Source organism: Squalius cephalus (genome assembly GCF_949319135.1).
Source record: "Squalius cephalus genome assembly, chromosome: 9".
Taxonomy (NCBI): Eukaryota; Metazoa; Chordata; class Actinopteri; order Cypriniformes; family Leuciscidae; genus Squalius; species Squalius cephalus.
The window spans coordinates 5,407,619-5,434,979 of NC_137130.1; the positions used below are offsets into that span (position 1 = coordinate 5,407,619).

The 27,361-nt window shown below is 38.0% G+C and overlaps 1 protein-coding gene across 1 annotated transcript in view; it reads right to left on the bottom strand.

Annotated features, from left to right (window-relative positions):
- The window catches only part of lrp2a (low density lipoprotein receptor-related protein 2a), a 101,747-nt gene that overhangs the window by 64,682 nt on the left and 9,704 nt on the right, over nucleotides 1–27,361 (bottom strand). The window contains exons 2-21 of the mRNA XM_079880472.1: nucleotides 24,442–24,555; nucleotides 22,685–22,807; nucleotides 22,295–22,411; nucleotides 20,901–21,011; nucleotides 19,325–19,438; nucleotides 19,101–19,217; nucleotides 18,843–18,986; nucleotides 17,845–17,964; nucleotides 17,621–17,749; nucleotides 16,545–16,714; nucleotides 10,471–10,694; nucleotides 9,706–9,912; nucleotides 9,393–9,595; nucleotides 7,508–7,648; nucleotides 7,169–7,372; nucleotides 5,441–5,633; nucleotides 2,608–2,733; nucleotides 2,202–2,332; nucleotides 500–637; nucleotides 67–348 (exon numbers count right to left, since the gene is read on the bottom strand). Of these exons, the coding sequence (XP_079736598.1) occupies nucleotides 67–348; nucleotides 500–637; nucleotides 2,202–2,332; nucleotides 2,608–2,733; nucleotides 5,441–5,633; nucleotides 7,169–7,372; nucleotides 7,508–7,648; nucleotides 9,393–9,595; nucleotides 9,706–9,912; nucleotides 10,471–10,694; nucleotides 16,545–16,714; nucleotides 17,621–17,749; nucleotides 17,845–17,964; nucleotides 18,843–18,986; nucleotides 19,101–19,217; nucleotides 19,325–19,438; nucleotides 20,901–21,011; nucleotides 22,295–22,411; nucleotides 22,685–22,807; nucleotides 24,442–24,555 (3,108 nt within the window). The remainder of the gene's footprint in view (nucleotides 1–66; nucleotides 349–499; nucleotides 638–2,201; nucleotides 2,333–2,607; nucleotides 2,734–5,440; nucleotides 5,634–7,168; nucleotides 7,373–7,507; nucleotides 7,649–9,392; nucleotides 9,596–9,705; nucleotides 9,913–10,470; nucleotides 10,695–16,544; nucleotides 16,715–17,620; nucleotides 17,750–17,844; nucleotides 17,965–18,842; nucleotides 18,987–19,100; nucleotides 19,218–19,324; nucleotides 19,439–20,900; nucleotides 21,012–22,294; nucleotides 22,412–22,684; nucleotides 22,808–24,441; nucleotides 24,556–27,361) is intronic.

The following is a 27,361-nucleotide window of genomic DNA, read 5'->3' on the forward strand; positions in this document are numbered from 1 at the left end:
TTAAATCTATATCACACAGCTTTCAGCGCATAAACATTTGCATGGAATGTAAATAGTAAACATTACTATTAGCGCCACAGTTGGCCTCATCACTGTTGTCGTGACAGTCATCGACGCCGTCACATTGGTAGTTATGAGGGACGCACTTCCCGTTAGTGCATGAGAAGGAGTTTGAGCCACACTGGAGCGTCGGCGGCTCATTGGATGGATCATCTACACACGTCTGCTGATTCGCTTCCAGCTTCATTCCATATGGGCAGCCACACACTCGTTGGGAGTACGGTGCTGGGAAACAGAAATGACTGCAGTCTCCGTTTGGGTTAGTTTGCCTGCTGCAGAAGTTAGATCCTGTTGTGGGTAAAAAGCAATGCACATTATTGATTAAACACACAAGTTAATTTCATCTATTGCTTCATGGCAATTTGTTGCATTACATTACAGCCAATGCAAAAACTGAGTAAAGTAAATTCATCAATAAACAAATGAAAGTGACTCTCACCAATCTGCGTGTCAGCGTTGAAAGATTTGACGTGCATGATGTGGCTGATCCCTCTGCGAATGATCATCATCTCCCCTCCGTCTGTTTTACGGACCCTCACGATTCCACCCAGCCGCCAGTCGGTGAAGTACACGTAACCTGGACCAGAAAACTTCATTAATGTAATCAAGCAAGCTATCTCTGTGAAATACCAGTCCATGAACTCTGACTTCTGCCCTTTTATCTTTCAGCACCGAACAGACGAACTACACAAGTATAAGTAAGCGGCATAATGACCTTCATTTCACAGATACCAGAAATGACTGTCCATCATCAAAGAACAGGCCAGTGTGACTAATGTGATGATGACAGACATCGATGAATGGCAAAATTAACATTACATCAGTCGGTGGGTTTAATTTAGACTGCTTTATAGAAGTCAGCTGCATCTCAGGACAGACAGACAGACAAACAGACAGACAGACAGACAGAAAGACAGACAGACAGACACACAGAGACAGAAAGGCAGACAGACAGACAGACAGACAGACAGACAGAAAGGCAGACGGACAGACAGACAGACAGACAGACAGATAGATAGTCAGACAAACAGACAGAAAGACAGACAGACATAATACCACCATTGTTTGTGGTATTATGAGCATATTATGACAGATATACACAGACAGAAAGGCAAACAGACAGACAGACAGACAGACAGACATACACAGGCAGACAGACAGACAGACAGACAGAAAGGCAGACATACAGACAGACAGACAGAAAGGCAGACAGACAGACAGACAGAAAGGCAGACATACAGACAGACAGACAGACAGACAGACAGAAAGGCAGACAGACAGACAGACAGACAGACAGAAAGGCAGACATACAGACAGACAGACAGACAGAAAGGCAGACAGACAGACAGACAGACAGACAGAAAGGCAGACAGACAGACATACACAGGCAGACAGACAGACAGTCAGACAGACAGAAAGGCAGACATACAGACAGACAGAAAGGCAGACATACAGACAGACAGACAGACAGACAGAAAGGCAGACAGACAGACAGACAGACAGACAGACAGAAAGGCAGACAGACAGACAGACAGACAGACAGACAGACAGACAGAAAGGCAGACATACAGACATACAGACAGACAGACAGACAGACAGAAAGGCAGACATACAGACAGACAGACAGACAGAAAGGCAGACAGACAGACAGACAGACAGACAGAAAGGCAGACAGACAGACAGACAGACAGACAGACAGACAGAAAGGCAGACAGACAGACAGACAGACAGACAGACAGAAAGGCAGACAGACAGACAGACAGACAGACAGAAAGGCAGACAGACAGACAGACAGACAGACAGACAGAAAGGCAGACATACAGACAGACAGACAGACAGACAGACAGACAGACAGAAAGGCAGACATACAGACAGACAGACAGACAGACAGACAGACAGACAGAAAGGCAGACATACAGACAGACAGACAGACAGACAGACAGAAAGGCAGACATACAGACAGACAGACAGACAGAAAGGCAGACATACAGACAGACAGACAGACAGAAAGGCAGACATACAGACAGACAGACAGACAGACAGACAGACAGACAGACAGAAAGGCAGACATACAGACAGACAGACAGACAGAAAGGCAGACAGACAGACGGACAGACAGACATGCATATTGATAAACCCACCTCCAAAAACAGTAAGTCCAAATGGGTGGGAGATCTGGGTGATGCGTTCCAAAGACAGCCTGTTTTGTCCATCGAAATTGCTGTGCTCGATCTTATCAAAGAAGGCGTCCACCCAATACAATCGCATGGCACTGAGAGGCAGAGACATGATCAAGAGCAGAGGGGTTTAGGCCAAGGCTGAGAAACAGGATTATGTCCGATCATGGTTTTAAGGAGATTAGGAGTGAGTGTGCATTGAATGTGTAACAAAACAAAGAACGATGAGTCACGGCTTTAGGAAGCCATCAAAATAAAAAAAAAGAGAGGCATATTTATGAATGAAACAGAGATGGATTATTGTTTGCGATATTATGAGCATAAACGAATGCTGTATTGTTATGGTTTCATTCTGGGAAATACAACTCACCTCCAGTCAATGGCCAGGCCATTGGGCCAGCCGAGAGTGGTGTTTACAATCGACTGAGCATGTGACCCATCACCCCAGGCCCGCATGATCTTCGCAGGACGGTACCAGTCGGTCCAGAAAATATAACTGCCGAGCACAAAGCAAAGACACATACATGACTTTAATAGAAATAGTTCACCCAAGAATAAATATTCTGTCATCATTTCTTCACCCTCTTTACTTTCTTTCCTCAGAGGAACACAGGCTGTTTTACATGCAATTATAATGAACGGGCAATAAATCTTTCAAGCTTCAAAAAGGATGCAAAATAACCTTCAAAGTTCCAAAACTTCCAAAAAGTTCCAATATATATATATATAGTATAATATGATCAGTAATATAAGTATATTATAAATGCCTTTACTGATATTTCTGTCAGGACCACTATCGTCAAATACGATTGACAATTAGCATATAGTTAGGATTGGCGGTGTGGTTCTGTTCTGGGTAAACTCCCTGCGCATCCATGCAGCCTAACATGAATAAGAGCAGCAATAACCGAAACAGTAAACAGAACAGAACCAACATGAATGTATTGCAGATATCGTTAATTCAAGATTTTAAAGTACTACATAATTCGAGAATTTATTCTGATTCAAGGGGAAACAGAATGCCAAATCCTGACTGACGAGAGGAGCTGGGGATGGAGGAGGGTAATCGCTCCTGAGAAACGTGATATCTGCTGATAATACTGAAGGAGCTTATACATGTTTACAGTGATAGGCGTCGTATTCCTATAGGTAGACGTGGATCAGCTGATGCAAGCTTGACTAACGTGACCTGCCAGAACTGATGCTACGCTTGATTTTTGAGCAATTTAATGTGCCCTTGCTAAGTATAAGTATTCATTTATTTTAAAAAATCATACGACCTCAAACTTTTGAATGGCAGAATATATATTTGTCTTTTGAAGACATACAAAAGACAATTTTAACAATCAGAAATTGTTTGATATGCCCTCTCAAAGTTTCGGTCTTACATTTCAGTCTGTTCCTCACACCTATAGACCACTCTTATAATATACCTTTTGTGGTGCTTTTTTCTCATTTTGGAGTTTGACAGCTCCAGTCCTCATTCATTAAACTGAAAAGAGTGGCCAAAAAGTCATACATGTTTGGGACAGCATGAGCGTGAAGACATAATGCCAAAATCACCCCAAATCTTCACCCTGTGCCCTCGCCAAATTAATAGGTGGGGACACTTTCGAAACCATCCGCTGGGTTTTATTTATAAACTGTTAGGTATAGACAGTGCTCTGCGGGGCTTTCCCCCGTTAAGCCAAGTTCTTAGTGTGCACTACAATACCAGCCTTCATGCAGCACTAATCTAGTCTCCTGGGCCCAGAGGCCTCATGACTTTGAAGCCATTGGAAATGTCCCACTAGCTCGACATAAAGAGCTCTTTTATCTGTGCCAGGTTCAAAGCTGGAGCAATCTATGAATGGCTGGGCACCTCCTGCATTATGAAAGGTGTGACTGGACACAAGTGGCACGATTTTATTTTCATGGTCTTAGAGAAACAGAGAAGCGAGGTGAAAGCTTTGCTCCCCCAAGCTGTGTTTATGAATTGTGTCTGTTCACATTTGAACGTTCCTGTGGTTTTGAACCCACAATCATAATCCTTTTTTTCCATTAAAGGGATAGTTCACCCAAAAATTAAACACGTGTCATTCTTTACTCACCCTCATGTTGTTCCAAACCTGTATGAGTTTCTTTCTTCTGTTCAACACAAAAGAAGATATTTTGAAGAATGTTGGTAACCAGACAGTTGACGTCACCCATTGACTTCCATATACATTTTTTTTCCTACTATGGAAGTCAATGAAGTCAAACTGTCTGGTTACCAACATTCTTTAAAGGAACAAGCTGACTTTTTGGGACTTTAGCTTATTCACCGTATCCCCCAGAGTTAGATAAGTCCATACATACCTTTTTCATCTCCGTGCGTGCCGTAACTCTGTCTGACGCACCCACCGCTAGCCTAGCTTAGCACAAAGACTGGAGGTAAACAGCTCCAGCTAGCATACTGCTCCAAATAAGTGACAAAATAACGTCAACATTTTCCTATTTACATGTTGTGATTTGTATAGTCACAGCGTGTACAAATAACAAGGTCACATGAGACACAGCCATCTTCTAACCGTACACATACTGGGAACTATATTCTCAGAAGGCGAAGCACTGCTACTTGGGCGGAGTGATTTGAGGAGCAGAGTGTTCGCTCAGAGTTGGAGTAAATCACTCCGCCTAAGTAGCAGTGCTTCGCCTTCTGAGAAAATAGTTCCCAGTATGTATACGACTATACAAATCACAACATGTAAATAGGAAAATGTTGGCGTTATTTTGTCACTTATTTGGAGCAGTATGCTAGCTGGAGCCGTTTACCTCCAGTCTTTGTGCTAAGCTAGGCTAGCGGTGGGTGCGTCAGACAGAGTTACGGCACGCACGGAGATGAAAAAGGTATGTATGGACTTATCTAACTCTGGGGGATACGGTGAATAAGCTAAAATCCCAAAAAGTTGGCGTGTTCCTTTAAAATATTTTCTTTTGTGTTTAACAGAAGAAAGAATCTCATACAGGTTTGGAACAACATAAGGGTCAGTAAGGTCACTGCACTCCAAATTGGTCACTTATTAGGTTCGATTTCACTTTCTAGAAGATAGCAGCCTATTTAGCCAGTAGACAGCAAAGTATTGTAGCTCACTAAGTTTTGTAACAGAGCCACAGTATTAACTACTTTTCTTTTTTGATGTATATAAAATAGCAATATCAAGACTAGCTGATAAATGACTCACCCAGCCACCGGGTGGACCACTATGGATCTGGGGTTGTTGAGGTTGCGTACAATGGCTCGTCTGGACTTATCTGAGACCTTCATGACAGATATACTCCTGTACCGTGGATCGGTCCAGTATAGGTTCTTTGATATCCAGTCATAAGCAAGATCTTCCACACCATCCACCCGATTGGCTGCTAGTGCCTCCCTACCTGTGCAGTTTAAAGCAAAGAAACACAAAGATGAAAGTGCAATCCACTGCTGTTTTGCATGTACACTTAAGAGCTGTGAAAGCAAGAAACAATGTGGAAAAATGTGGAGCCTGTATTGGCAGTAGAGATTTTAACTATACATACTATTGAAATTGGAAGTATTTCAGTTGGGGAACTTTCCAAGTTGGGGGCATGTCAGATAAAAAATTAAGATGAAAGCCAATTGATATTGGTAATAAGTTGTAATTTACACTTCCGAAAGCCAATTCTGTGAACTTTTATAAGTACACTAGCATATACACTACTGTTCAAAAGTTTGGGGTCAGTAAGTTTTTTAAAAAATATATTAATACCTTTATTTAGCAAGGATGCGTTAAATTGATCAATTCTGATCAAAATAATGTTATAAAAGATTTATATTTCAAATAAATGCTGTTCTTTTGAACTTTCTGTTCATCCAAAGAATCCAGAAAAGTATCATAGTTTCCAAAGAAGAATTAAACTGCACATCTGTTTTCATTATTGATGATAATAATACGAATTGTTTCTTGAGCATCAAATCAGCATATTTGAATGATTTCTGAAGGATCATGTGACACTGAAGACTGGAATAATAATGGCATCACAGGAATAAATTACATTTTAAAAGTTTTTACTGTATTTTTGATCAAATAAATGCAGCCTTGGTGAGAATAAGAGACTTATTTTGAAAACATTTTTTAAAAATCTTACAGATCCCAAACTTTTGAATGGTAGTGGAGATGAACTTGATGCTAACAAACATAAATGCTATAAAAAAAATTAATTGTGTGGGGTCTTAAAGCAGCACTTCATTTAGCAAATTTTGTTTCCCCGCCCCAAAATGCACCAGGCTCCCATGTATTGCCCCTTCTGAAACCCTAATCATCAGCTCTACAGGGTCACACTGGCTGACCTTTGGTACTAAGCTGCTTGCCTCCCAACTTGTGTCTTACAGGTGATGAATAACATGAACTGTCTATATTTTTTGGGTTGAGTCAGGAGGAGGACTGTATTAGAGTCCTGGATTTATTTTAGAAATGTAGTCCAACACCAGCGAACACATTATCTCATGTAGTTGGCCTTTGAAGGTAGCTGATAGCCGAGATCACATGCAGCGAAATGTGTTGTTGGCACACAGCAAACATCCCGAGGGCTGAATGGAGTATTCAGTGAGTATCAGTTTCTCACTTTATCTGCCTACAGGTCAAGGACATTTCATCAAAGATGTTGTGCTTTTGTTCACCAGCAAAATGAATACGATTTTCAAAATAAAAATGATGAGATAATTCGAACTGAAGAACATTTCAGTGAATATAAGCAATAATATATATCTATATCTATATATGTGTGTGTGTGTGTGTGTGTATATAATCATATACATTTATATATGATATTTATACATATTTAATATAATTAAATATGCATAATACACACACACACAAACACACACACACACACACACACACACACACATATATACAGCAGCTTTACTGTTAAAAACTAGCCATTCTCACCAGTTCCATCAACTTTCTGTTTGTAGATGATGTCCTTCACTGTATCAGAGAAGAAAATTGAATTGTCTGCAGCACTGAAGTCCACTCCAACAAAATAAGATGGAGTTCCTGTCACAGGTAGAATGACGTCTTCTTGTGTGGACAGGTTGAATGGGATTCCTCTGACCGCCAGCTGACTGGAGAACAGCAGAAACTGCCTCACAGCTGCAAGAGACATATTTTTCATTATGTGTATTCTTAAACATCAAGTTCTTGTATCTCAGATGTCTAATATAAAAACATAAGATGCAAATGCTAATCAAAGAAACAAACACAAGGTGTGACTAAGATCTGTCTTACCGACGCATCTCTTGCCGTCAGCGTGCAGATCGTAGCCCATTCGGCAGCGGCAGCGATATCCCAGACCGCCATTATCAGTTCTGTGACTCAGAACACAGATGTGCTCACAGCCTCCTCGACCAGTGCCACAGGGGTTACTTACTGGCCGAGCAAACAAACATACATGTCACCAGAATAAAACCACAAAAAGAATAGCAAATCATTCAGTGTTTTTGTTTTAAACCTCTCCTAAGCACAGTGATTAATTCACAGGTGTTTCACTGCCATTCAGGATGCAACAGGACGGATTAACATAATGTTTACACTACAAATAAGATGAGATCACATTGCATTTCTGATTATTTTTATGTGTGGTTTTATTGATCAAAACAAAACTTTTTGGACCACACTAACACCTGTATTTAGCGCTGATCAATTGTGAATGCATAATCCAGAGATATAAACAAGGTCCATGGAAACAGGAACGGCTCAGTAGTGACCACTAATTTACGTAATGGAAATCTCTGATAGTCTATTGCAAAATATTCAAATATGTATATATATATATATATTTGTGTGTGTGTGCATGTATCAATTTGCATATTTAGATTTAAACTTAAACTGAATTTAAAAAGTTTAAACTTATACAAATATATAAACGTATACAAATATAGTCTATTTTATACTTAGGCCGTGTGTCCACCAAAGCGTTTTTAGCCAGCTGAAAACGCCTAGCTATGGGCACTTGAGAGCGGTTTGGCAGCGCAGCATTTTTTTCAGTTGAGACGCTTTGCTTGTTATAATACGGAATATCCGCGAAAGTGTCATTAGTATCTCATTTCACACATATTTTGTTTCTGTGTCGATTCTATATTAAAATGTCGATACAATGTAACGTATTTTCTCTGGCTCTTGTTTTAAATTATTTTGTTCCGTTATTATGCTTGTTGTTGTCGTCTGTTGACATTGTACAAGCAGCAAGTGGCGGTTGGTCGGTGTGGTATTTGTCCCGCCCCTCCTCCACTGTGATTGGACGGCTGGGTAAAAAGTGACAGTGATGAGCGCTGCGTTTTACCCAAAGTTGAATATTCTTCAACTCTCGGTGACCTGTAAAAAACGCTTCAGCGCGTCAGCATGAAAAAAACACTCAGCACCTCGTTACGCTCATGCCGTTTTAAAAACGCGGCGCTCCCATTGAAAACAATTGAAAAAATACGCCAGCCGTGTGAAAAAACGCTTTGGTGGACACACTGCCTTAACATTAGTCAGTTCTAATGACAATCGGTATTTTCAGTATTCAGTTTAATTCTAGTTCTATCATGAAAAATCTCTGAAGACTTTTAGCATGGTAATGGATATGATAATATTAATGTATTTGGTATTGGCGGACTAGATCTGCTACGCTGCTGCTGCTGAAGAGCAAGGCCAGGAACTTGCTACTGCCAAAACATACGCTGATATGCTGCTGTGAGTATGCAAGCCATACTGCTGCTGCACAAATAGGATATTTATAAATTACCCATAGCAGATCTATACAGGTGGAGCTGGGAAAGGTGGAGGGTTTCAGAGGAACTGCTGCAAACTGCTATTGTGAATGCTAACCAGCCATTTAAATGTTGTGAGCAGCAAGCTCATTGGCTGCAGATGCGATATGAACCAATCAGCTTGTGCCAAGTAGTTAACACTGTGTGAATATCATCAGTTTGCCTCAATGATCTATTAACCTGTGCTTCATTGCTTAAAACTTAGCGAAAATGAGTGGGAAAATACTCATAGAACCAAAACCACAGCAAAACCAAAACTGCACTGAAATCACATACTTATCAAACTAAAATTCTGTTGGCGACATCTAAGCAGTTTAATTTTAATGATACTGAGTAGCACATACACTTTCTAGGCTGCTTACCAAAGGGCTGTTTGTATGAATGGACCACAGTCAGACCATGTGGTCTCAGAGAGGTCTTGTAGAGCTCTTGAGGACTGTTGTCGCTGTATTTATTAGCCTTCATAACTGCCATCTTGGTCCAGTCAGTGTAGTAGACCGAATGCTCGAACAAAGCAATGCCAAATGGATGAGGAATCACAGAACCACCATGAACCACCGTTTTCCTATCGGAGAATTCAAATAAGAGCCTAATACACTTCTGAAAAGTGGAAACAACATGGGAAAATCAGCATGCATTCCCAAATGAAACATCTCTGCAACTTGTAGAAGATACCTGTGCAAGCCATCGTAGGTTGTGGTTTCAATATAATCGTAACGGCTGTCCACCCAATACACTCTCTTGGCCTCAAGATCCAAAGTAATCCCAGCAGGCCAGCCGAGTTTGGTCCTAATGATCCCATATCGATTGGTGCCATCCATGTAGGCCCTTTCCAAACCTGGTTCCCCATTCAAAGTATCCCAGTCAGAGAAGAAGAGGTACCTAAACTCAAACACAATAAACTCATTGTGACACAAGACATTCTTTTATAATCACATTTACTGTCTACAATAAAAAGAGGAAATAATCTTATATTAAACCATGATTTATCAATCTAATGTTGCACTGAAAGACTTGAAGAGCAACTTGAATTTCAAAGGTATTTACTCTAATATACTGTTAGCGCTCAGTTTGGACAGTATTGGGTTACGGATAAACCCTTGGGGATAAGAACGAGATTTTGAAATAAATACCCAAAGAACTTTATTTTCAAACACGATCCATAGCGATTCAACTTTACGCATTAATTGTCACTTCTCAATTTAGCAGGGGGCCACCTGGCCATACGGCCCTATCTGGTTTCCATGAAGCTCATCTTTGCTTAATTACTTCTGACTAATCCTTACAGACAGTGTACAACATTCCCATTCTCAGTATCTGATGCTGCAGATCCGAGATCAGCTTTATGATTTCACTAACAATGGGCGCGGATTATGTGGAGGAAGCTAGGGTAAGATTAAAGTCAATGGGAACCGTCTAACCTCTCCTCTGGGAACTCACCCCACAGTCGGGTCAAGCGCGAGACCTCTTGGGTTGCCCAGGTGTTCGGCGATCAACGTGACCCGATTGCTCCCGTCTAAGTCCACCATGTCGATTCTGTTGACGCTGCCCTCCACCACATACAGCTTATTATTCACCCAGTCCACGGCGAGGTTTTCAGGATAGTCCACGGATACGTTCAGTACCACCTGCAAATGCGACCCATCCATATCCACGGAAAACACCTATTTGGAGAAAACAACTGGTTAGGGAAGCTGTTGAGGTTTTAACATTGCTGAAAAGACCGGCATTTGTTGTAGTGTTCTTAAGTTAAAGAAGTTAAACTTCTTAAGTTTATCTCACTGAAATAAAGTTGAAATAAAATGCAACATGCCTTGGCAAGTTGACGAAATTACTAACTAAATGACTAAATAAATAAATATATTTTATATATTTATAATATATATATTCAAATAATAAATATGATACATTAAATAATTAATATAAATTAACCAAAATTGCTAAATAAATAAATTATTTATATATTAAATCTAAAAACGATTAATAGCATTTTTGTTAATAAAATAAAATATTAGATGAAATTTTTAAACTAAACAAAAATAAGTAAAATAAATTAAAAAAAACTTAGAATTAGTGAATAAATAAACTGAACGAAAGCTAAAGCTGAAATAACAATTTACACCTAAATAGCAATATTAAATAAAAAAAATGTTTTACTCAAAATTAAACAAAAATTAAAGTGATAACTGAAAAATAAAAAAATAAAAGCTATTTAAAATATTTATAAAAACTGTTATACCATGGTTTGTCTGAATACTCAATTCTGATTGGCTGGAAGGTGTGCAATAAAACCGTTTAATGGACAGCTAGTTCCAAGTCAGTGTAATCACCGTGCTATATTAATGTGCTGTTTTTATTGAAGCGCACACAGACATATATCACTCGCACACAGCGGAGATCATGCTGCACACCCACAGGAACTTGTTATCAACGCTTCCCCGTAACTTTTATTAATAAAAGTAGTATCACTACATTATATTTCTCAGCAATGAGGGGGTTTCATCGCTGGTTTTGAAGTAATTCAACTCACAGATTCTTTGAGAGAGAAGCTGCACACAGACGCAGTTAATTCACACACACACGCACACACACCTCTCATCTCTCTCTCTCTCTCTCTCTCTCTCTCTCTCTCTCTCTCTCTCTTTCTCTCTCAATAATTAATTAAAATGAATGTTATAATTCATTCATTAAAGTAAATGTAATCTTACGCACTACTTCATCTCTTTATCTTTGTCTGATTCAAAGCGGACAGAATCTAAACGATCATAACCTTAATTTTTACCTTAATAGCATATAAATAATACTAAAACAACACGGGTTCAACCAGCTTCACTTATAGAAAGATCACAATAGACAACCAACCTCATAAGTTTGGCCGGTAAACAGCATGGCTATGCTTTATTTCCTAGTATGCTGCACGAAATCAACCTATGTAAGTCCAACCTGATGATCTAAGGTTTAGAATCCTACCAAAACAATCAAAACTTGCCATTATATTCTCTTCTTAAATAATCATGGGTAATAAGATTATTGTCTGGCTTGTATCATCTAACATCTGAGAGGTTGCCTTTCTCCGCTGCCCCAGAGGTGGTACTCTGAAACCACTGCCCTACTGATTAAAAGATGGCACCAGTTTCTCAGGCTGGATCCCTTGGCATCATAACACAAGCTAAGGCACCATTGCTCTTTGCAGGCTTCGCCCTTTGGAAACCAGAGCCAAACGTCTAAAAGACTATGATTCTTAGCTGACCCGTTTAACAGAAACTCAAGCTGTGAAGGTGGTTTGGTGGTGTGGCTCTTTCCAGACCCCCTGCGAAGAGTCTCTACCGGCATTGTGTTATGTTGGGGTACTAATCGCAGAAACCCGTCTCCTTGTATGTACCCACTTTTTTTGCTCCATGGCTGATCTCCAAATCACAAAGTAGCCAAGAGTTTGAAACAAAGCTCTTTGAGCTGGCCAAAAAATGCGTAAAAAAAGGGACTGAACATGGGGAACACGAATACTGCACGGTCACTCCAGATCCTCTCGGGTTGCATAAAATTACGCAGAAATATGCACGCATTCTCCTGCATATCAGACACTTTCTGGAGATTAGAAAAATGTAGAGTCTAGCACCGATGTGAGCCAGTTACCGTGACTGCAGCCCTTTGGGAGCCAGACTGCTCGCCCATTATTAACGTATTAGCAGTATCTACAGGCATCAGTTGAAGAATTCCCTTTTCCGCTGACGGAGAGCCAACTTCCTTCATAGCCTCCACACCAAAGCACTGATAGTTCTTTTTTTCCTCATATTTGAAGGAACATTAGTTAAACATTAGCAAAACAAAACGGAAATCAATGGGTTTTCAAGGCACTCTCAGTGTTGGGAATTAAGGAAAGAATATTAGTTTTAGAATATAACTTTTTGGCCGTTACATTACGGGTGTACACTATTTTCTAATCATTAAACTGACAAGAGTCAATTATTCCGCTTATACTACGGTTACCACACTTCAAGGCATTGTTCATATGCTGTATTTCAAGACATTTGTCAGGTTTTTGTCCTTAAAACGCTCATCCCACGCCAGAACGTAATTTTAGAGCTAGTAACGAAGAACTGAGCCATTGATAGCATGTTAGCATGTTGATAGCAGTTATTAGAGAGTGTGTGTGAATTACCTGAGTCTGTGCGTGTATCAGCAGTGTTCGGCAGCAGCGTCTCTACTTATAGCGAAACTGTAAGTTTATCTGATTCAAGAACAGCGCCGTTATTACCTCGCTAGTGAGAAATGTGATGTAGCTTTTAAGTTGCTAAACTATTTTGTTGATAAAATCCTCCGAGCAGCGCTGACAACACATTTCTGTGCGAGTGTGTGTCTGAACTGTATGTGTGCGTGTTTGAAAGGGAGAGAGAGTGGAAGAAAGTAAGAATGTGCTTTCCGTACATAATAAAATGTAATTTTGTGGCAAAAAACAGAAATAATTTGTCGTTTTATCCTATTGTTTACTATATTTATTTGCTTGTTCGTTGTCGTTGTGGGCTTTGGCTCTTTTGCTGTTGTAATCTCTAAGGACCTTTGAAATAACTGAAATCATTTGGCGAAGTGATATGGACATGCGATGTGGTCAAGACCTGCCTGGAACTACTTTAGCTGTGCGTTTCCCTGAAAATAATTATAGAATGTTTGTCAACCGATTCAAGTATACATATACAACATATACTATACTATTCAAAAGTTTGAGAAAACTGTATATATATATATATATAGTACTGTGCAAAAGTCTTAGGCATGTTAATACCCCCCCCCCCCCCCCCCCCCCCCAAAAAAATGGTTTTAAGTCAGTTATTACAGTTAGTTAGTTGTCAGATTCCTTGTGCATACACAAATCTCACTGGATTATTACAATTAATGGCAAAAAGAATGTTTGGAAATGTAAACTGATATTTCCTACTGACATACTACAACAAAAGATATAAATCTTATTTGGGGGGGATTAACATGCCTAAGACTTTTGCACAGTACTATATATATATATATATATATATAGGGAAAAAACAATACATTTTTTTGTAAAAACAACTGTTTTCTACATTGATAATAATAATAAATGTATCTTGAGCAGCAAATCATCATATTAGAATGATTTCTGAAGGATCATGTGACACTGAAGACTGGAGTAATGATGATGAAAATTCAGCTTTGATCACAGGAATAAATTACATTTTAAAATATTATCATACTAAAATAGAAAACAGTTGATTTGAATTTGCATGATAATTCACAATATTACTATTTTTACTGTATTTTTTTTAATCAAACAGATGAGCATTCAAGAGACATTCAATAAAATCTTACAGACCCAAACTTTTAGATGGTATTGTGTGTATATATTCATATAACATAACTACTACAGTAAATTCACATTACACAATCATTAACTTGTTGCAATCATGCATTTGAGAGGTATATGAAGTTGTAACCTATTTTTAGTGAAAACAGATATTATATATACTTTAAATCTGTTTTAATTTCTAAGTGGGTCTCTGAGGGTTAACATAATATTGCCTGGTCCTGATTGCTTCAGGAAGAGTTTAGGGAGGCTTGGAAGATGCTGGCACACTCTGTTTGGGCCTTTAGCCAAACGTTGTTGCTGGGGTGTATGAGGTGAGATCAGAGCAGTCTGACTGGCACAATGATTGTATGTGTGAGTGTGTGTTGAGGGTCAGGGACGTTAGTACATGTCCAAGGAGGAAGAGCTGGTATAATGCAGAGCTTTGTTATCAACAACAAATGTAACATCGATATCTCTCGGCCTGACAAGGTTAGAACTTCAGTAATCTGTGAAATGCCACTTATTAAATTCAGGAAAGCTGAGAAGCCGTGGCAGGTGCCAGAGCATTAAATGAATGTAAGTGGGAAACATTAATGCCACACACTGAGCTTTGAAAACAATGAGCAGTAAAGCAATTAGAACATTCACAATATATCCAATGATATTGCTAACACCATAAAAATATAATCAAGTTAAGCAATATTGTAAATATTGCGCCATAATTTTTTTTAATAGATTTTTCAACTTGCATTAAAGGAGAACTCCGGTCAATTTTAACATTCAGCTCATTTTTTTGTACATTTGGAGTGCTGTCAATACAGAGAACAACGACACAAATCGGTGTTGCCTACACCGAGTTATTCTATTTTTAAAATTTGCACCCTGTTGACTTCAATGGGGCAAGTTTTAAACCTGCTTTTAGCCTCTTAACATCCTTGATGTGTCATTACAAGTGCACAGAAAATGTGAGTGATTCCTTCCGAGTGAACACGAGTGAGTCTGACTGCAGTAGATGTGAAAGAAATGTATAAAAATGATGTTATTTAAGCCAGCGCAAATACCTGTGTTTACATCCTGTTTTCGGTCAAAGTCCAAAGTAGTCGATTGCCGAGTTCACGTGCGTGATCATAGGTAACTAAACCTATGCGCGTGAACTCGGCAATCGACTACTTTGGACTTCACCCGAAAAACAGGATGTAAACAGGTATTTGCGCTGGCTTAAATAACATCATTTTTATACATTTCTTTCACATCTACTGCAGTCAAATTCACTCGTGTTCACTCGGAAGGAATCACTCACATTTTCTGTGCACTTGTAATGACACATCAAGGATGTTAAGAGGCTAAAAGCAGGTTTAGTACTTGCCCCATTGAAGTCAACAGGGTGCAAATTTTAAAAATAGAATAACTCGGTGTAGGCAACACCGATTTGTGTCGTTGTTCTCTGTATTGACAGCACTCCAAATGTACAAAAAAATGAGCTCAATGTTAAAATTGACCGGAGTTCTCCTTTAAACAACTACTAGGCTACAATGGCTGTTTGATGGAAATGTTAGATTGAAAAAAGTTATTTACAAAAATATCAACCTTGTCTGAAAGACTGAAAAATATTGAGATTATACACCAGGTCAAACGATTGGGATTGATACGTTTTTAAAAAAAAGTTTTTTTAAAATAAGTCTCTTATCCTCATCAAGGCTGCATTTCTTTTTTGCATTTATCTGCACTAATTTAAAATAGTAAAAATGTGAATGTGAAATATTATTGTAATTTAAAATAACTTTTCTATTTGAATATCTTTTAAAATGTAATTTATTCCTGTGATCAAAGCTGAATTTTCAGCATCATTACTCCAGTCTTCAGTGTCACATGATCCTCCAGAAATCATTCTAATATGATGATTTGCTGCTTAGGAAACATTTCTTATCTTTATCAATGTTGAAAACTGCTGAATATTTCTGTAGATACCAAACATTTTTCAGGATTCTTTGAAAAACACAAAGTTCAAAAACAGCGTTTTTTCAAAATTTGTAACATAAATAAATAAATGTATTTACACTTTTGATCAATTGAATACATCCTTGTTGAATAAAAGAAAAACTCTTCCCAAACTTTTGAACAGTAGTATATAATTGCCCAGCCCTGCTCATTTTTAGGAACTATATGCAACCTGTTGTTCTTAGTCTGAAGTCCATTTTACCTTATTTTGGATTGTGTCTGTCCAAAAGACCCTGTTCAGCTGGTAGTGGAAGTCCACACCAACAGCAACTCCTCTGTTCTGGGACTCAACCAGGGTTTGAGCGCTGTGTCCGTGGACATCAGCAATCAGCAAGTCTCTCCCATTGGAGAATATCAGAGAGGGCATCCCAGCTAAAGATAACCAAACAAAGTGGATTCATTTAGGAATATGCCTTCAAAATGAAGGATACGGTTTGACAATCTTCAGACAGCTCACATAATATAATGTACATTTGATAAGACATGACTAATGTGAGAGAGTTGAGGATTGGCTGTTTGGTGCCAGCGCTTGTTATTCATTTTCCCAGGCCTGCCAAACAAATGGTTGGGAGGCAGACATTTCAGGAGCTTAATAACATGATGGCATTCAATGCAAACTGGGGCGCTTGAAGAGAGATGGGCTGCTAAAAGCCTGATTAATGGACATAAAAGATAACAGTTAACACTAGGAATATTAGTCTGAAAGCCATGATACATAAGTGAAAGCATGCAGGAAAATACAATGCAGACATAACAGCAAAAAGATAAAAACAAATAAATGTATAAAAAGAGCAATACTTGTAAAACTGTGTAAAATATATGAAAAAATATTACTTAATTTGATATGATTTAAATGCAAAACTTCAAAGGACGTCAACTTTATATTGTAATCATTATGAACACAAGCTGTAATCATTGCCTAACATGTTCATTGTGTCTTCTTAATCTGCTACATAACTTGTATTATCTTATATCTATGACACACTGTGATGAACTTTCCACAGTTATTGAGCTGAACTGAATTGAGCTGAATGTCACTATTGTCTTTTTCAGAGCTGCTTTACAGCAGAATGTGATTTTGTCTCATAGTTTGCATCATTGATCGTTATTTTCCTGTGTATCACTGTGAAGCAGTTTGAAACTATATTGTATAAAGTGCTTTATAAACAAAGGTGACTTTATTTGGCACTCATCTCTGACTGATAACAGAACATGCATTTTTGTGAAGCTGCTTTGAAGCAAATAAGCTTGAATTGTTAGAGGCCTGAATGAACCTACATGAGGGATTTGCTCGGCAGTATCTGTGCTGCTCCAGAAGGTATCCCTCTCGACAGCTGCAGCGATGGCTTCCGATCCGATCCTCGCACAGCTGGTCACACATACCCCATAGACTACAGTCATCATAATCTGCATGTGCACAAAATACAGGGATAGAGTTGAGTTCATGTCAAGTTTGACTGAGTGTGTGAATAACCATTTTCATCACCAATCGAACGTTTTACCGATGCATGAGCGGCTGTCGTTTCTGCTGACCACATATCCTGGAGGACAGGCGCAGGTTCCTCCGTCAGGAGAGGCGTGACAATGATATTCACAGCTCAGGGATGCACAGCGCCATATACCTGACACAAAACACAGCTACGTCACTCGAAATGTTAGGTCAACTTTAAAGACAGCATGAAAAAAGAAGCTGCGATCGTCTTATCTTCCATAATGTGACTTATATCCGAGTGAAACGGCAGAAAAAATGTAGGGTGGAATTTGATTTTGTCCACTGGCAATTGATTGGTTGGGTTGTGGTTTGCTATTGGTCGATCTCATGTGAGTGACAGGTTGTCCCGCCCTCACGCCGGTAAACACGTCATCAGAGAAGAGAAGAGATATCATAGAGATATCATTAAAGATGAGGGCACATGAATAAAAAAAAGGAAAATGTTAAAAGATAAAAGATAAAAAAAAAAGATACATTTTTACATGTTATTGTTACAACTGTAAAAAAAAATGTTTTAAAAGTTAATAAATAATAATAAAGGTAATAAAAAAATTAATATAGTAGATAAAACAAAGGTTATTGGAGTATGTTTTATAAAAAATACTATTTCAGTCTTTTCACTTCAAAATTTCACAGTTAATTCAATGTGTTACTTGCTCTTACTTTGTAAGTATTTTTGATTCTTTTGTTAATTATTTGTGTTGTTTCTACACCAAATAAAATAAAATAAATAGAATATAAATATTTGATCTGAAATAACTGAAAATAAGAACTGAAATAAAATAGGTTTTAAGTTGAAGTACTAAAATGACTAAAACTGAAATCAAATCTACAGCTATATACAGGTAGAAACAAAAGCACATAAAAAAATGAATCGCAAGAAACAAAAACTGAAAATATAAAAATAAAAGCTGATTAAAAATATGAATACATACTATAATAGGCTAGTATATAGATAATACTAAAATAGCTCTGTCAAAAGTCAGCTAGTGTTTAGTGGTAACTCACTGCAGTTGCGTCCAGCAGTGGTGTTGGTCTCATCTTCTCCGTCAGGACAGTGTACCGTCCCGTCACAGAGGTGCTCAAGAGGGATGCAAACACTAGAAGAAGGACACGGCCATTCCCCTGGATAGCATTCACGCTGTACATTGTCTAAACACGTCACATAAAACACAATTTCAGCCCATATTCATATTAAGAAAACAATGAAAATGAAGCCTGGTTTTTGCAATAATTAGCATGCAGAGCAACATTTCAAAGGTTTACCGCAGCCTTTCTCATCCGCATTGTCCTCGCAGTCGTCCTCTCCATCACACAGCCAGACCTGATGAATGCAGCGGCCGCTGGGACAGGTGAAGTATGTTCCTCTGCAGGTTGGGTAGGCTGTAGATAGCATATACACAGGCTTTTCTAAGCTACTACTTTATGTTACCTTTTTACATTCTTTATGATTCAGATGTGGAAAAATGTGCAAAATTAAATCTACGTACTGCAGTTCTGTTCATCACTTCTGTCTCCACAGTCATCATCGTGGTCACAGACGTATCCACGAGGAATACACTCGCCGTTGCTGCACTGAAACTGACCGCTGCTGCACCGCCGGGCTGAACACAACCAAGACACATCCATGACACAGTTTCACACAAAAGTTAAATATAGTTTAATACAGTGGAAAATAACTACACGAAAGTACATTTTTGTCATTGTTTATTCACCCTCACGTCGTATTCACCCAATATGTGCAGTATATTATGTATATTATGATTCATATGAAGTATATTATGTATATTATGTATACATATGAAGTATATTATGATTCATATGAAGCCTTACAATAGATCTGTGTGCGGTCAGCTCTAAATTTAAGCCTCTCAAATATCATTTGTCCCTGTTTTCAATTCACAAATGCCGCATTTGAACAAATTGCTCCAGGTTTGATATCACTGATGGCAGATGTAATTGGTTTTCGAATGTCGCGGTGAATCACGACAATAAAAACAAGACTGCGAATGGGACAATCAGTGAACAATAACTTACACTTGCTTTGTTCGATTCAAAAAACGATCAAATGGCTTCATAAAAATTGAGAGGTTGCGCAAAAGTCACTGTTATTCATATTTTTTATGAATAGCATCTTGTTTTGTGTTTCACAGAATCAGGGTTATTAACTAAAACTATTAAAAACATTTTTGTTAATTGAAATTAAGCTGAAATTAAAAAAAAAGTTATATAAATATTAATTGAAATAAGTTGAAGTTGAAGCACTAAAACTGCTAATTTAAAATAAATATTAACTAAAACTTAACTAATACCAAAACTGAAATAAAATAAAAATAACAGTAATACCAAAAAACTAATAAAAAAGTATGTAACAAAATTACTCAAATGTAGACTGAAATTGAAATGTAAACTGAAAATATAAAAATAAGTGTGAATCGAAAATATGAATAAAATATTATATATGTGACCCTGGATCACAAAACCAGTCACGAGTCGCACGGGTATATTTGTGGCAATAGCCAACAACACATTGTATGGGTCAAAATTATCGATTTTTCTTTTATGCCAAAAATCATTAGGATATTAAGTAAAGATCATGTTCCATGAAGATATTTTGTAAATTTCCTACCGTAAATGTATAAAACATTTATTTCTGTGAGTGAATGCAGCACAATCTCGAACATAAATGAACAACTTTAAAGGAGATTTTCTCAATTTTTTTGCACCCTCAGATTCCAGATTTTCAAATAGTTGTATCTCGGCCACATATTGTCTTATCCTAACAAACCATACATCAATTAAAAGCTTATTTATTCAGCTTTCATATGATGTATAAATCTCAATTTCAGAAAATGGACTCATGTGACTGGTTTTGTGGTCCAGGGTCACATATATTAAATATTATGTATATATACATTTGCATTTTTCTCATTTAAATATGTTTCTCACACAACCAAATATTATATCTGCAAAATCGTGCAGTGGTAAATGTAGCGTAAACATTTTCCAGGCCATCCAGTAGATGACTGTGTCTATATACGTGTCCTGCCAGGGAAAGATACTCACTGCAATTGGCCTCGTCTGATCCGTCTCGGCAGTTGAGCACCTGGTCACAGCGCTGGCTCCTGTTATAGCACGCACCGTTAGCACACCTCAGCTCCGAGCACTCTGGGTATACTGAGAAATAGAGACTCTGTCCATCACTCAGTCATTCAATTAAATATAATCACTGTGTAATACAATCCAGCATCCACTGAGGTACGCCATACAGTGAGTGCTCTTAATGTACAGTACGAGCAAAGAATCAGCATAAAGCTAATGCAGAACCAAACATAAACCATTATGTCAGTAGTAAGTCTGTTACAGTAAAGCAGTATGTGATAAGAGCTCAATGATGGCACAGAAACTGAACTGACACTTGCACTAATCCACAGAGGAATCTGCAATCAACTCTGACAAACAAGAAGCATATTGTGGCCATTTCTGTCCATCAGCGAGACTCTTAATCTTACAAATTGATTAAAATGCCAAAGGAGCCTTTGAGGGAGGAGGAAACACACATACCTTGTGTATGTGTGTGAATGTGTGTGTGTTTCCTCCCTCAATCAATATGTCATATATTCACACTATAAAGTTATATTCACACTTTAAAATTAAGCAATATCATGAATTTTGAGATGTTTATGCACTTATTTTGATATTTAAGTGTCATTTGAGTAGTTTTGCTTCCTCCCTATTTTGGGACTTGCAAAAAATTAGTGCATTATGAAAGCAAATTCATTAAATGCAATGCAACTTTGCATACTGAGTGGTATATATTGTTATTAAGCAGCATATACATGAAAATTATTAAATAAGAATCTTATATTTGTTTATTGCATGAAAAACTAGGTTTTTACTGTATTTTACTACTTGCTTTAACCATTTTGAATCTGCAATGGTGTTTGGTTCAAAATGTCTGACAAAAAAGGTTTGGGGATAGCATTCAATTCATCAAAACTGACAGTAAACTTTTACATTGTTATAAAAGATTTCCATTTCAAATAAATGCCGCTATTTAGAACTTTCTACTCATTAAAGAATCAAGAAAGAAATGCATCACGGTTTCCACAAAAATATTGTTTTCAACATTGATATTAACAATGTTTCTTAAACAGCAAATCAGCATTTAAGAATGATTTCTGAAGGATCATGTGACACTGAAGAATGGAGAAATGATGCTGAAAATTCACAGGAATAAATTACATTTTAAAATATATTCATATAGAAAATAGTCATTTTAAATTGTAATGATATTTCACAATATTACTGTTTTTTCTGTATTTTTGATCAAATAAATGCAGCCTTGGTGAGCATAAGAGACTTTTTGGAAAACACTGTTGAATGGTACAACACGACTGTAAGATATATTTAGCTATTTAGCTCTAATCCCATCACACACACGCCAGCAGAATACTTACAGCAGTTTCTCTCATCTGCTCCATCTAGGCAGTCAGGCACTCGGTCGCACCTGTATCCTCCCGGGATGCAGGCCCCGTTCGTACAGGTGAACTGTGAACCGGAGCACGTCCTGCCAGCTGCCAGCAAAGATCAAAGAGACATGATTATAATACGAGTGCGCTGGGTGGTCCTCGTCTTCACTAAAGTGGGATGCTCTCCCTACGACACATGCACGCTTTGCCTTTTGTTTCTCATACTGATGCCTGCACATCTGAGATATCGTGTTTCTCCGACATGACGGAAATTACATCCCGGTACATTACTGGGAGTCAATGGAGCTCTCAGCTCTGACGGACAGTCGTAATTGAAATGGAAGCAGAAAGTGAGGGAGAGAGATAAGGAGTACTCACGGCAGTGCTGCCTTTCATCGGAGCCATCCTCGCAATCCTCCTCATCATCGCAAACCCAGTGCTGAGGAATGCACTCGCCGTCACTCAGGCACTGGAACTGAGCGCTCTCGCAGGTGGGCTGGGCTGGAAGAGCGCAATGAGACGGCATTGTTAACCAAGCTAGAGGAGATTTGAGCTGGCCTGCGCTAAGAGAGCTCATTTCAGATAGCTCAGAATTCCTTGACAGATTTCATAAACAGAGGAATGCAAGAACAGACACGGACAGAGAAATAAGCATGCCAAGAAATTGACTTTACTGATCATATTAATTCAACGTTTTCCTTATTTATTGGGCCACAGTTGTTCGGAATAGCATGCTATCTATACCATTTCTGAAGTATATAGTATGTACACTGCATATTATCAGATCAGATCAGATCTGGGCGGAATTTACTATACAACAACATAATGCGCTGCTTAACTACCATCGTACGATGCATCACTACAGGAGAAATTAACTAGCTAGTCACTTGTTTCCCAAAACCATACACTGAAAAAAAATTGGGTGTGGAAAAAATTTTCACTCAAGAATTTGCTAGTAAAGTTCTCAATTATTTACAAATAAATAGCAAGCAGCACATTGAATTAAAGTAGAAAGACTGAAACAGGTTTTTCTTGTAAGAAGTACTTCGAAAAATCATTTTTTATAGTGTAGTAACATCCGTCGCACATCAGTCGTTAATGACTTCATGCACAGGTGTTTAGTAATAACTTCTGCAAATTAATCGATTCATTAATGTCTGATTATTATACTTAATTTACATGCAAAAGAAAGCCATTCATTTTTTTTTAATCACGTTGTAATTGCTGTACACTTTACTCCAGTACCATAGGCTATATTTGCAGGTCATGCAGCTGTAACATGTATAATCTGTATATTCTGTTTTGGTTTGGTTCTGTTTGCATGTGTTCCTTGTCATTGTTAGTTGACCTAGGCTGTGTCTGAAATCGCCCCCATACCCTTAAACAGGGCACTATTCGAGGGGACAGCCATTTGTAGTGGTGTCTGAAACGTAATCGAGTGCACTCATTCAATCCCACAATGCACTGCAAAAAAACACAGCTTATTGTTTTGTACACAGACAAAACTACTAGTATACTATTATACTTGTATGTGACCTTTCAGTATGTATAGAATACCTACTAAAATTGCCAAAATGTGCAGTATGCAGCAGAATATATTGCATTGGGTATTGTGTCCCACATTGCAAAGACCCTAATTTGACCTTTTAACTTCTTAATGTTTAATGTTTTCTTCTGTGACTGGATCTGTGACAGTCATCTGAGCAGATTTGTAGTGGTTCCATAGGTAGCAAGTTTACAGCAGAATTTATTTTATTTATTACTTTCAATTCTTGAATACATGGGCTAGAATGAATGTTTGAAAAGAGCGCTAACGCTACTGCTCACTTCCTGTGTGTGATTTTACTTGATAACGTACTCTTATTTAACTTGTGAGAAACATGTTTTTAAAGCCCAAAAAAGGCTCTATAATTCATGTTTTATGACTGCACATAATTTATCTCAACAAATGTATGTGAAAAAATGAGTCAACAAAAACTATTCTAAAATCCCATTTTAAATTCCTGAGGGAGCACATGGCTAATGCTAATTCTGTTCCGGGTTTATGGATTACAAACTAAACGGCTCTATTTCACTCTTGTCACTCTTTATCAGCGTTCAGTGTGACCTTGTGATTGTCTGGAAGAGTTACTTACGGCAGCCAATTTCATCTGAGCTATCCGAGCAGTCGGTTGTCCCATCGCACCTCTGGCTTACTGGAATACAACGGCCCGTCCCACAGTGGAAAGACCCAACCTCACAACCTGAACCTACACAGAAAATGACAAGATATTGTGACAATCTGTTTTAAATGAATAAATATACACATAAATATTAACAACTTATATACAGTATATATATAAACACATATGTAAATTAAAAGTTTTTCATATATAAAAAAAATCCTGAAGGGACGCTAGCATAATTTCCCACATTAATTATATGCAACATTCTTACCTGAGCTTTGCCCTATCATTGTGCCAGGTCTAAATGACAGATGCCTGAACCTTTTGCATCCATTAGCTTTTAAAAAGGGGAGAAAAACCCACATTCATCAATCAGGCCTGTGGACTTACTCAATGCCGACCAACAGATAGCAACCAAGGTTCTTGCACATACACTTGGAAGATCTACTCCCACAGATCATAAAACCTGACCATGATGGGTCTGTGAAGTCCAGATAATGTAATGTAATAAGAAATAATGTAAACATTGCAGGAGTTACAACACAAGATAAGGTTCAAAGATCTCCCCCTACATGGACAATGCCATTCTGTACATAAACCGATCCAAAGACCTCTGACCGTTCTAGATGCACTCGTACAATGCAAGATTGCATGATACATGCATGATCAATGTTGAGGATCCATGAGAACGCCTTGAACGAGAATCCCTGTCAATTATCTAAAAATGTATATTGTTTTCTTCATAACAATGATCATAGAAGACCTCGTCATCTTTTTTGAAGTGACTGTATTCTTTATATATTGTACTCTGCATTTACATTTATTCATTTTAAAATCTGCTATATTGTTTATTTTGTACATTTTAATAAAATCTGGTTTGCATAAGTTTAAATATGTATGTGTAACAAAATGAGACCCTAGTACGCTAAGTAAATCAGAGACGCTTATTATTAGCATTTCCCAAGTTTATTTATCAAGATTAAACATTTAAATTTAGTCTAAAAGAAAATTATATTCCCTGGCATTCACAGAATGTACAAAGACGTAATTAAAAATTAGATGCAATAATGCAAAATTACCATTTAAATTGAGTTTGAGAAATTAAAATGTTTCTTCTAAGCCAAAAGTTACACAATACTGCAAAAAAACTTATTCTAAAACTAAATTCTTATTTTTGCCTTGTTTTTCAGTATCTAAACATCCTTATAATAAAATAAAATTACATTTAAGCAAAATTGTATAAGATATTAGAACTAACTGTTGCCGTTGGTTTTGTCTTAAATAGACAAGTGACCAAAAATAGCTCAAAACATATTCTTAATTCAAGATACATTCTCTGTAAACAAATATCACAATTTCGTTTCTGCGTATATCTTGTTTAAGGGATGTTTAGATACTCCTGTGAAATCATCTAAATCAATGCATCACCCATTACCCCTCTGTGATTACTTCTGAAAAGCAGTGAGTGCACTTCACTAGTCAAGTGTGCATGGGGTTGTGTCATGCCATTGATGAAGCATTTAGACAACCGAATTGACAGCTAGCGGAGCCAAGCGTGCCAGTCGACGAGCAGGCACTAACTCTCCTTCATCTCAACCCTTCCTTTTGATCTCTCCCTGTGAGTGACATCTGAGGAGATAAGGTACCACCCCTCTACCTTCCCCGACAGGCTCCAGGACATATCGACACCATCAGCATAGTTCAGCCGAAGAGCTCTCCGTCAGGGCCGTCGCTCGGACGAGCGGAATGTGGGATTCTGATTGTCTCTCGCTGACACTGACGAATGGTGCATGCTGTTCCATGTCAGAAATGTAATTAGGATAAATATCGGTACCGGGTGGTACCGTAGCCCTTACACCCAAATTCCAAAAAGCAAAGGGAGATGCAAGGTGGAATGACGTGGTGAAGTGCTGGAGGGTTGGAGAGTGGGTGAGTGAGTATGTCTTATCACCAGTTACCTAAACACACACATACACACACAGTCTGCTGGTCAAACGTATGTGATATTCCCAAAAAGAAGCTGCAGGAGTCAAATTCAGAAATTCCTAGAACTTAAAATGAAATGCCCCATAATTATTTGATTGTTCCAATTCAACCAATGAAAAGGTCTACCAATAGTTTCATGCATAATGTTTTTGTCAAGCAAAACATTAAAAGGGTCAAAAAATCCAACATATCTTATTTTGCATGCCCTCTGAGGGCAGGTTTAGTCATACTTAGGAACTTTAATAAACTTCCTAGTATAATTTATCCTGCACTGTTTGTGCAACACCGGAATGATCACTGAAACCAACTTTTTAAGATAAGGTGCTAAACCAACCTGATCTCATAGGAAAGTGTAAGTATTTTATGAAGTGGCGATTTCATACAAATCCGTATGATGTGAATCATAGAAAAATGTAAAAATGAGATTTTTTGAAAAAAGTAAGCATGAAGGTTCTACCCTAAACATATCTGTACAAATTTCCATGGGATTGTGTTATTAAACTATCTTTTCCAAGTGACCAAACTTATCAAAATATCACAGATATTATATTTGAGGGCTCTTTTGACTTGGGACACTAAGCAACCACATAGCAACACCTTCGCAATAACCCAGAACATTCCACAGTTCATAGCAACATTTTAGCACCCGCCCAGAACATTCTGCATAGCAAAACCCTGGTAACCATTAATTAATAAACCAATAATTTACCAACTACAAAGCAACACTCTACCAACCACCCAGACCATCCTACAACTTACATAGCAACACCCTAGCAGCCGCCCAAAACATTCTACCAACTACATGGCAGCGCCCCACGCAACCATCAAAAACATACCAACTGCATTGCAACACTCTAGCAACCACCCAGAACGTTCTAATAATTGCATAGCAACACTTCAGCAA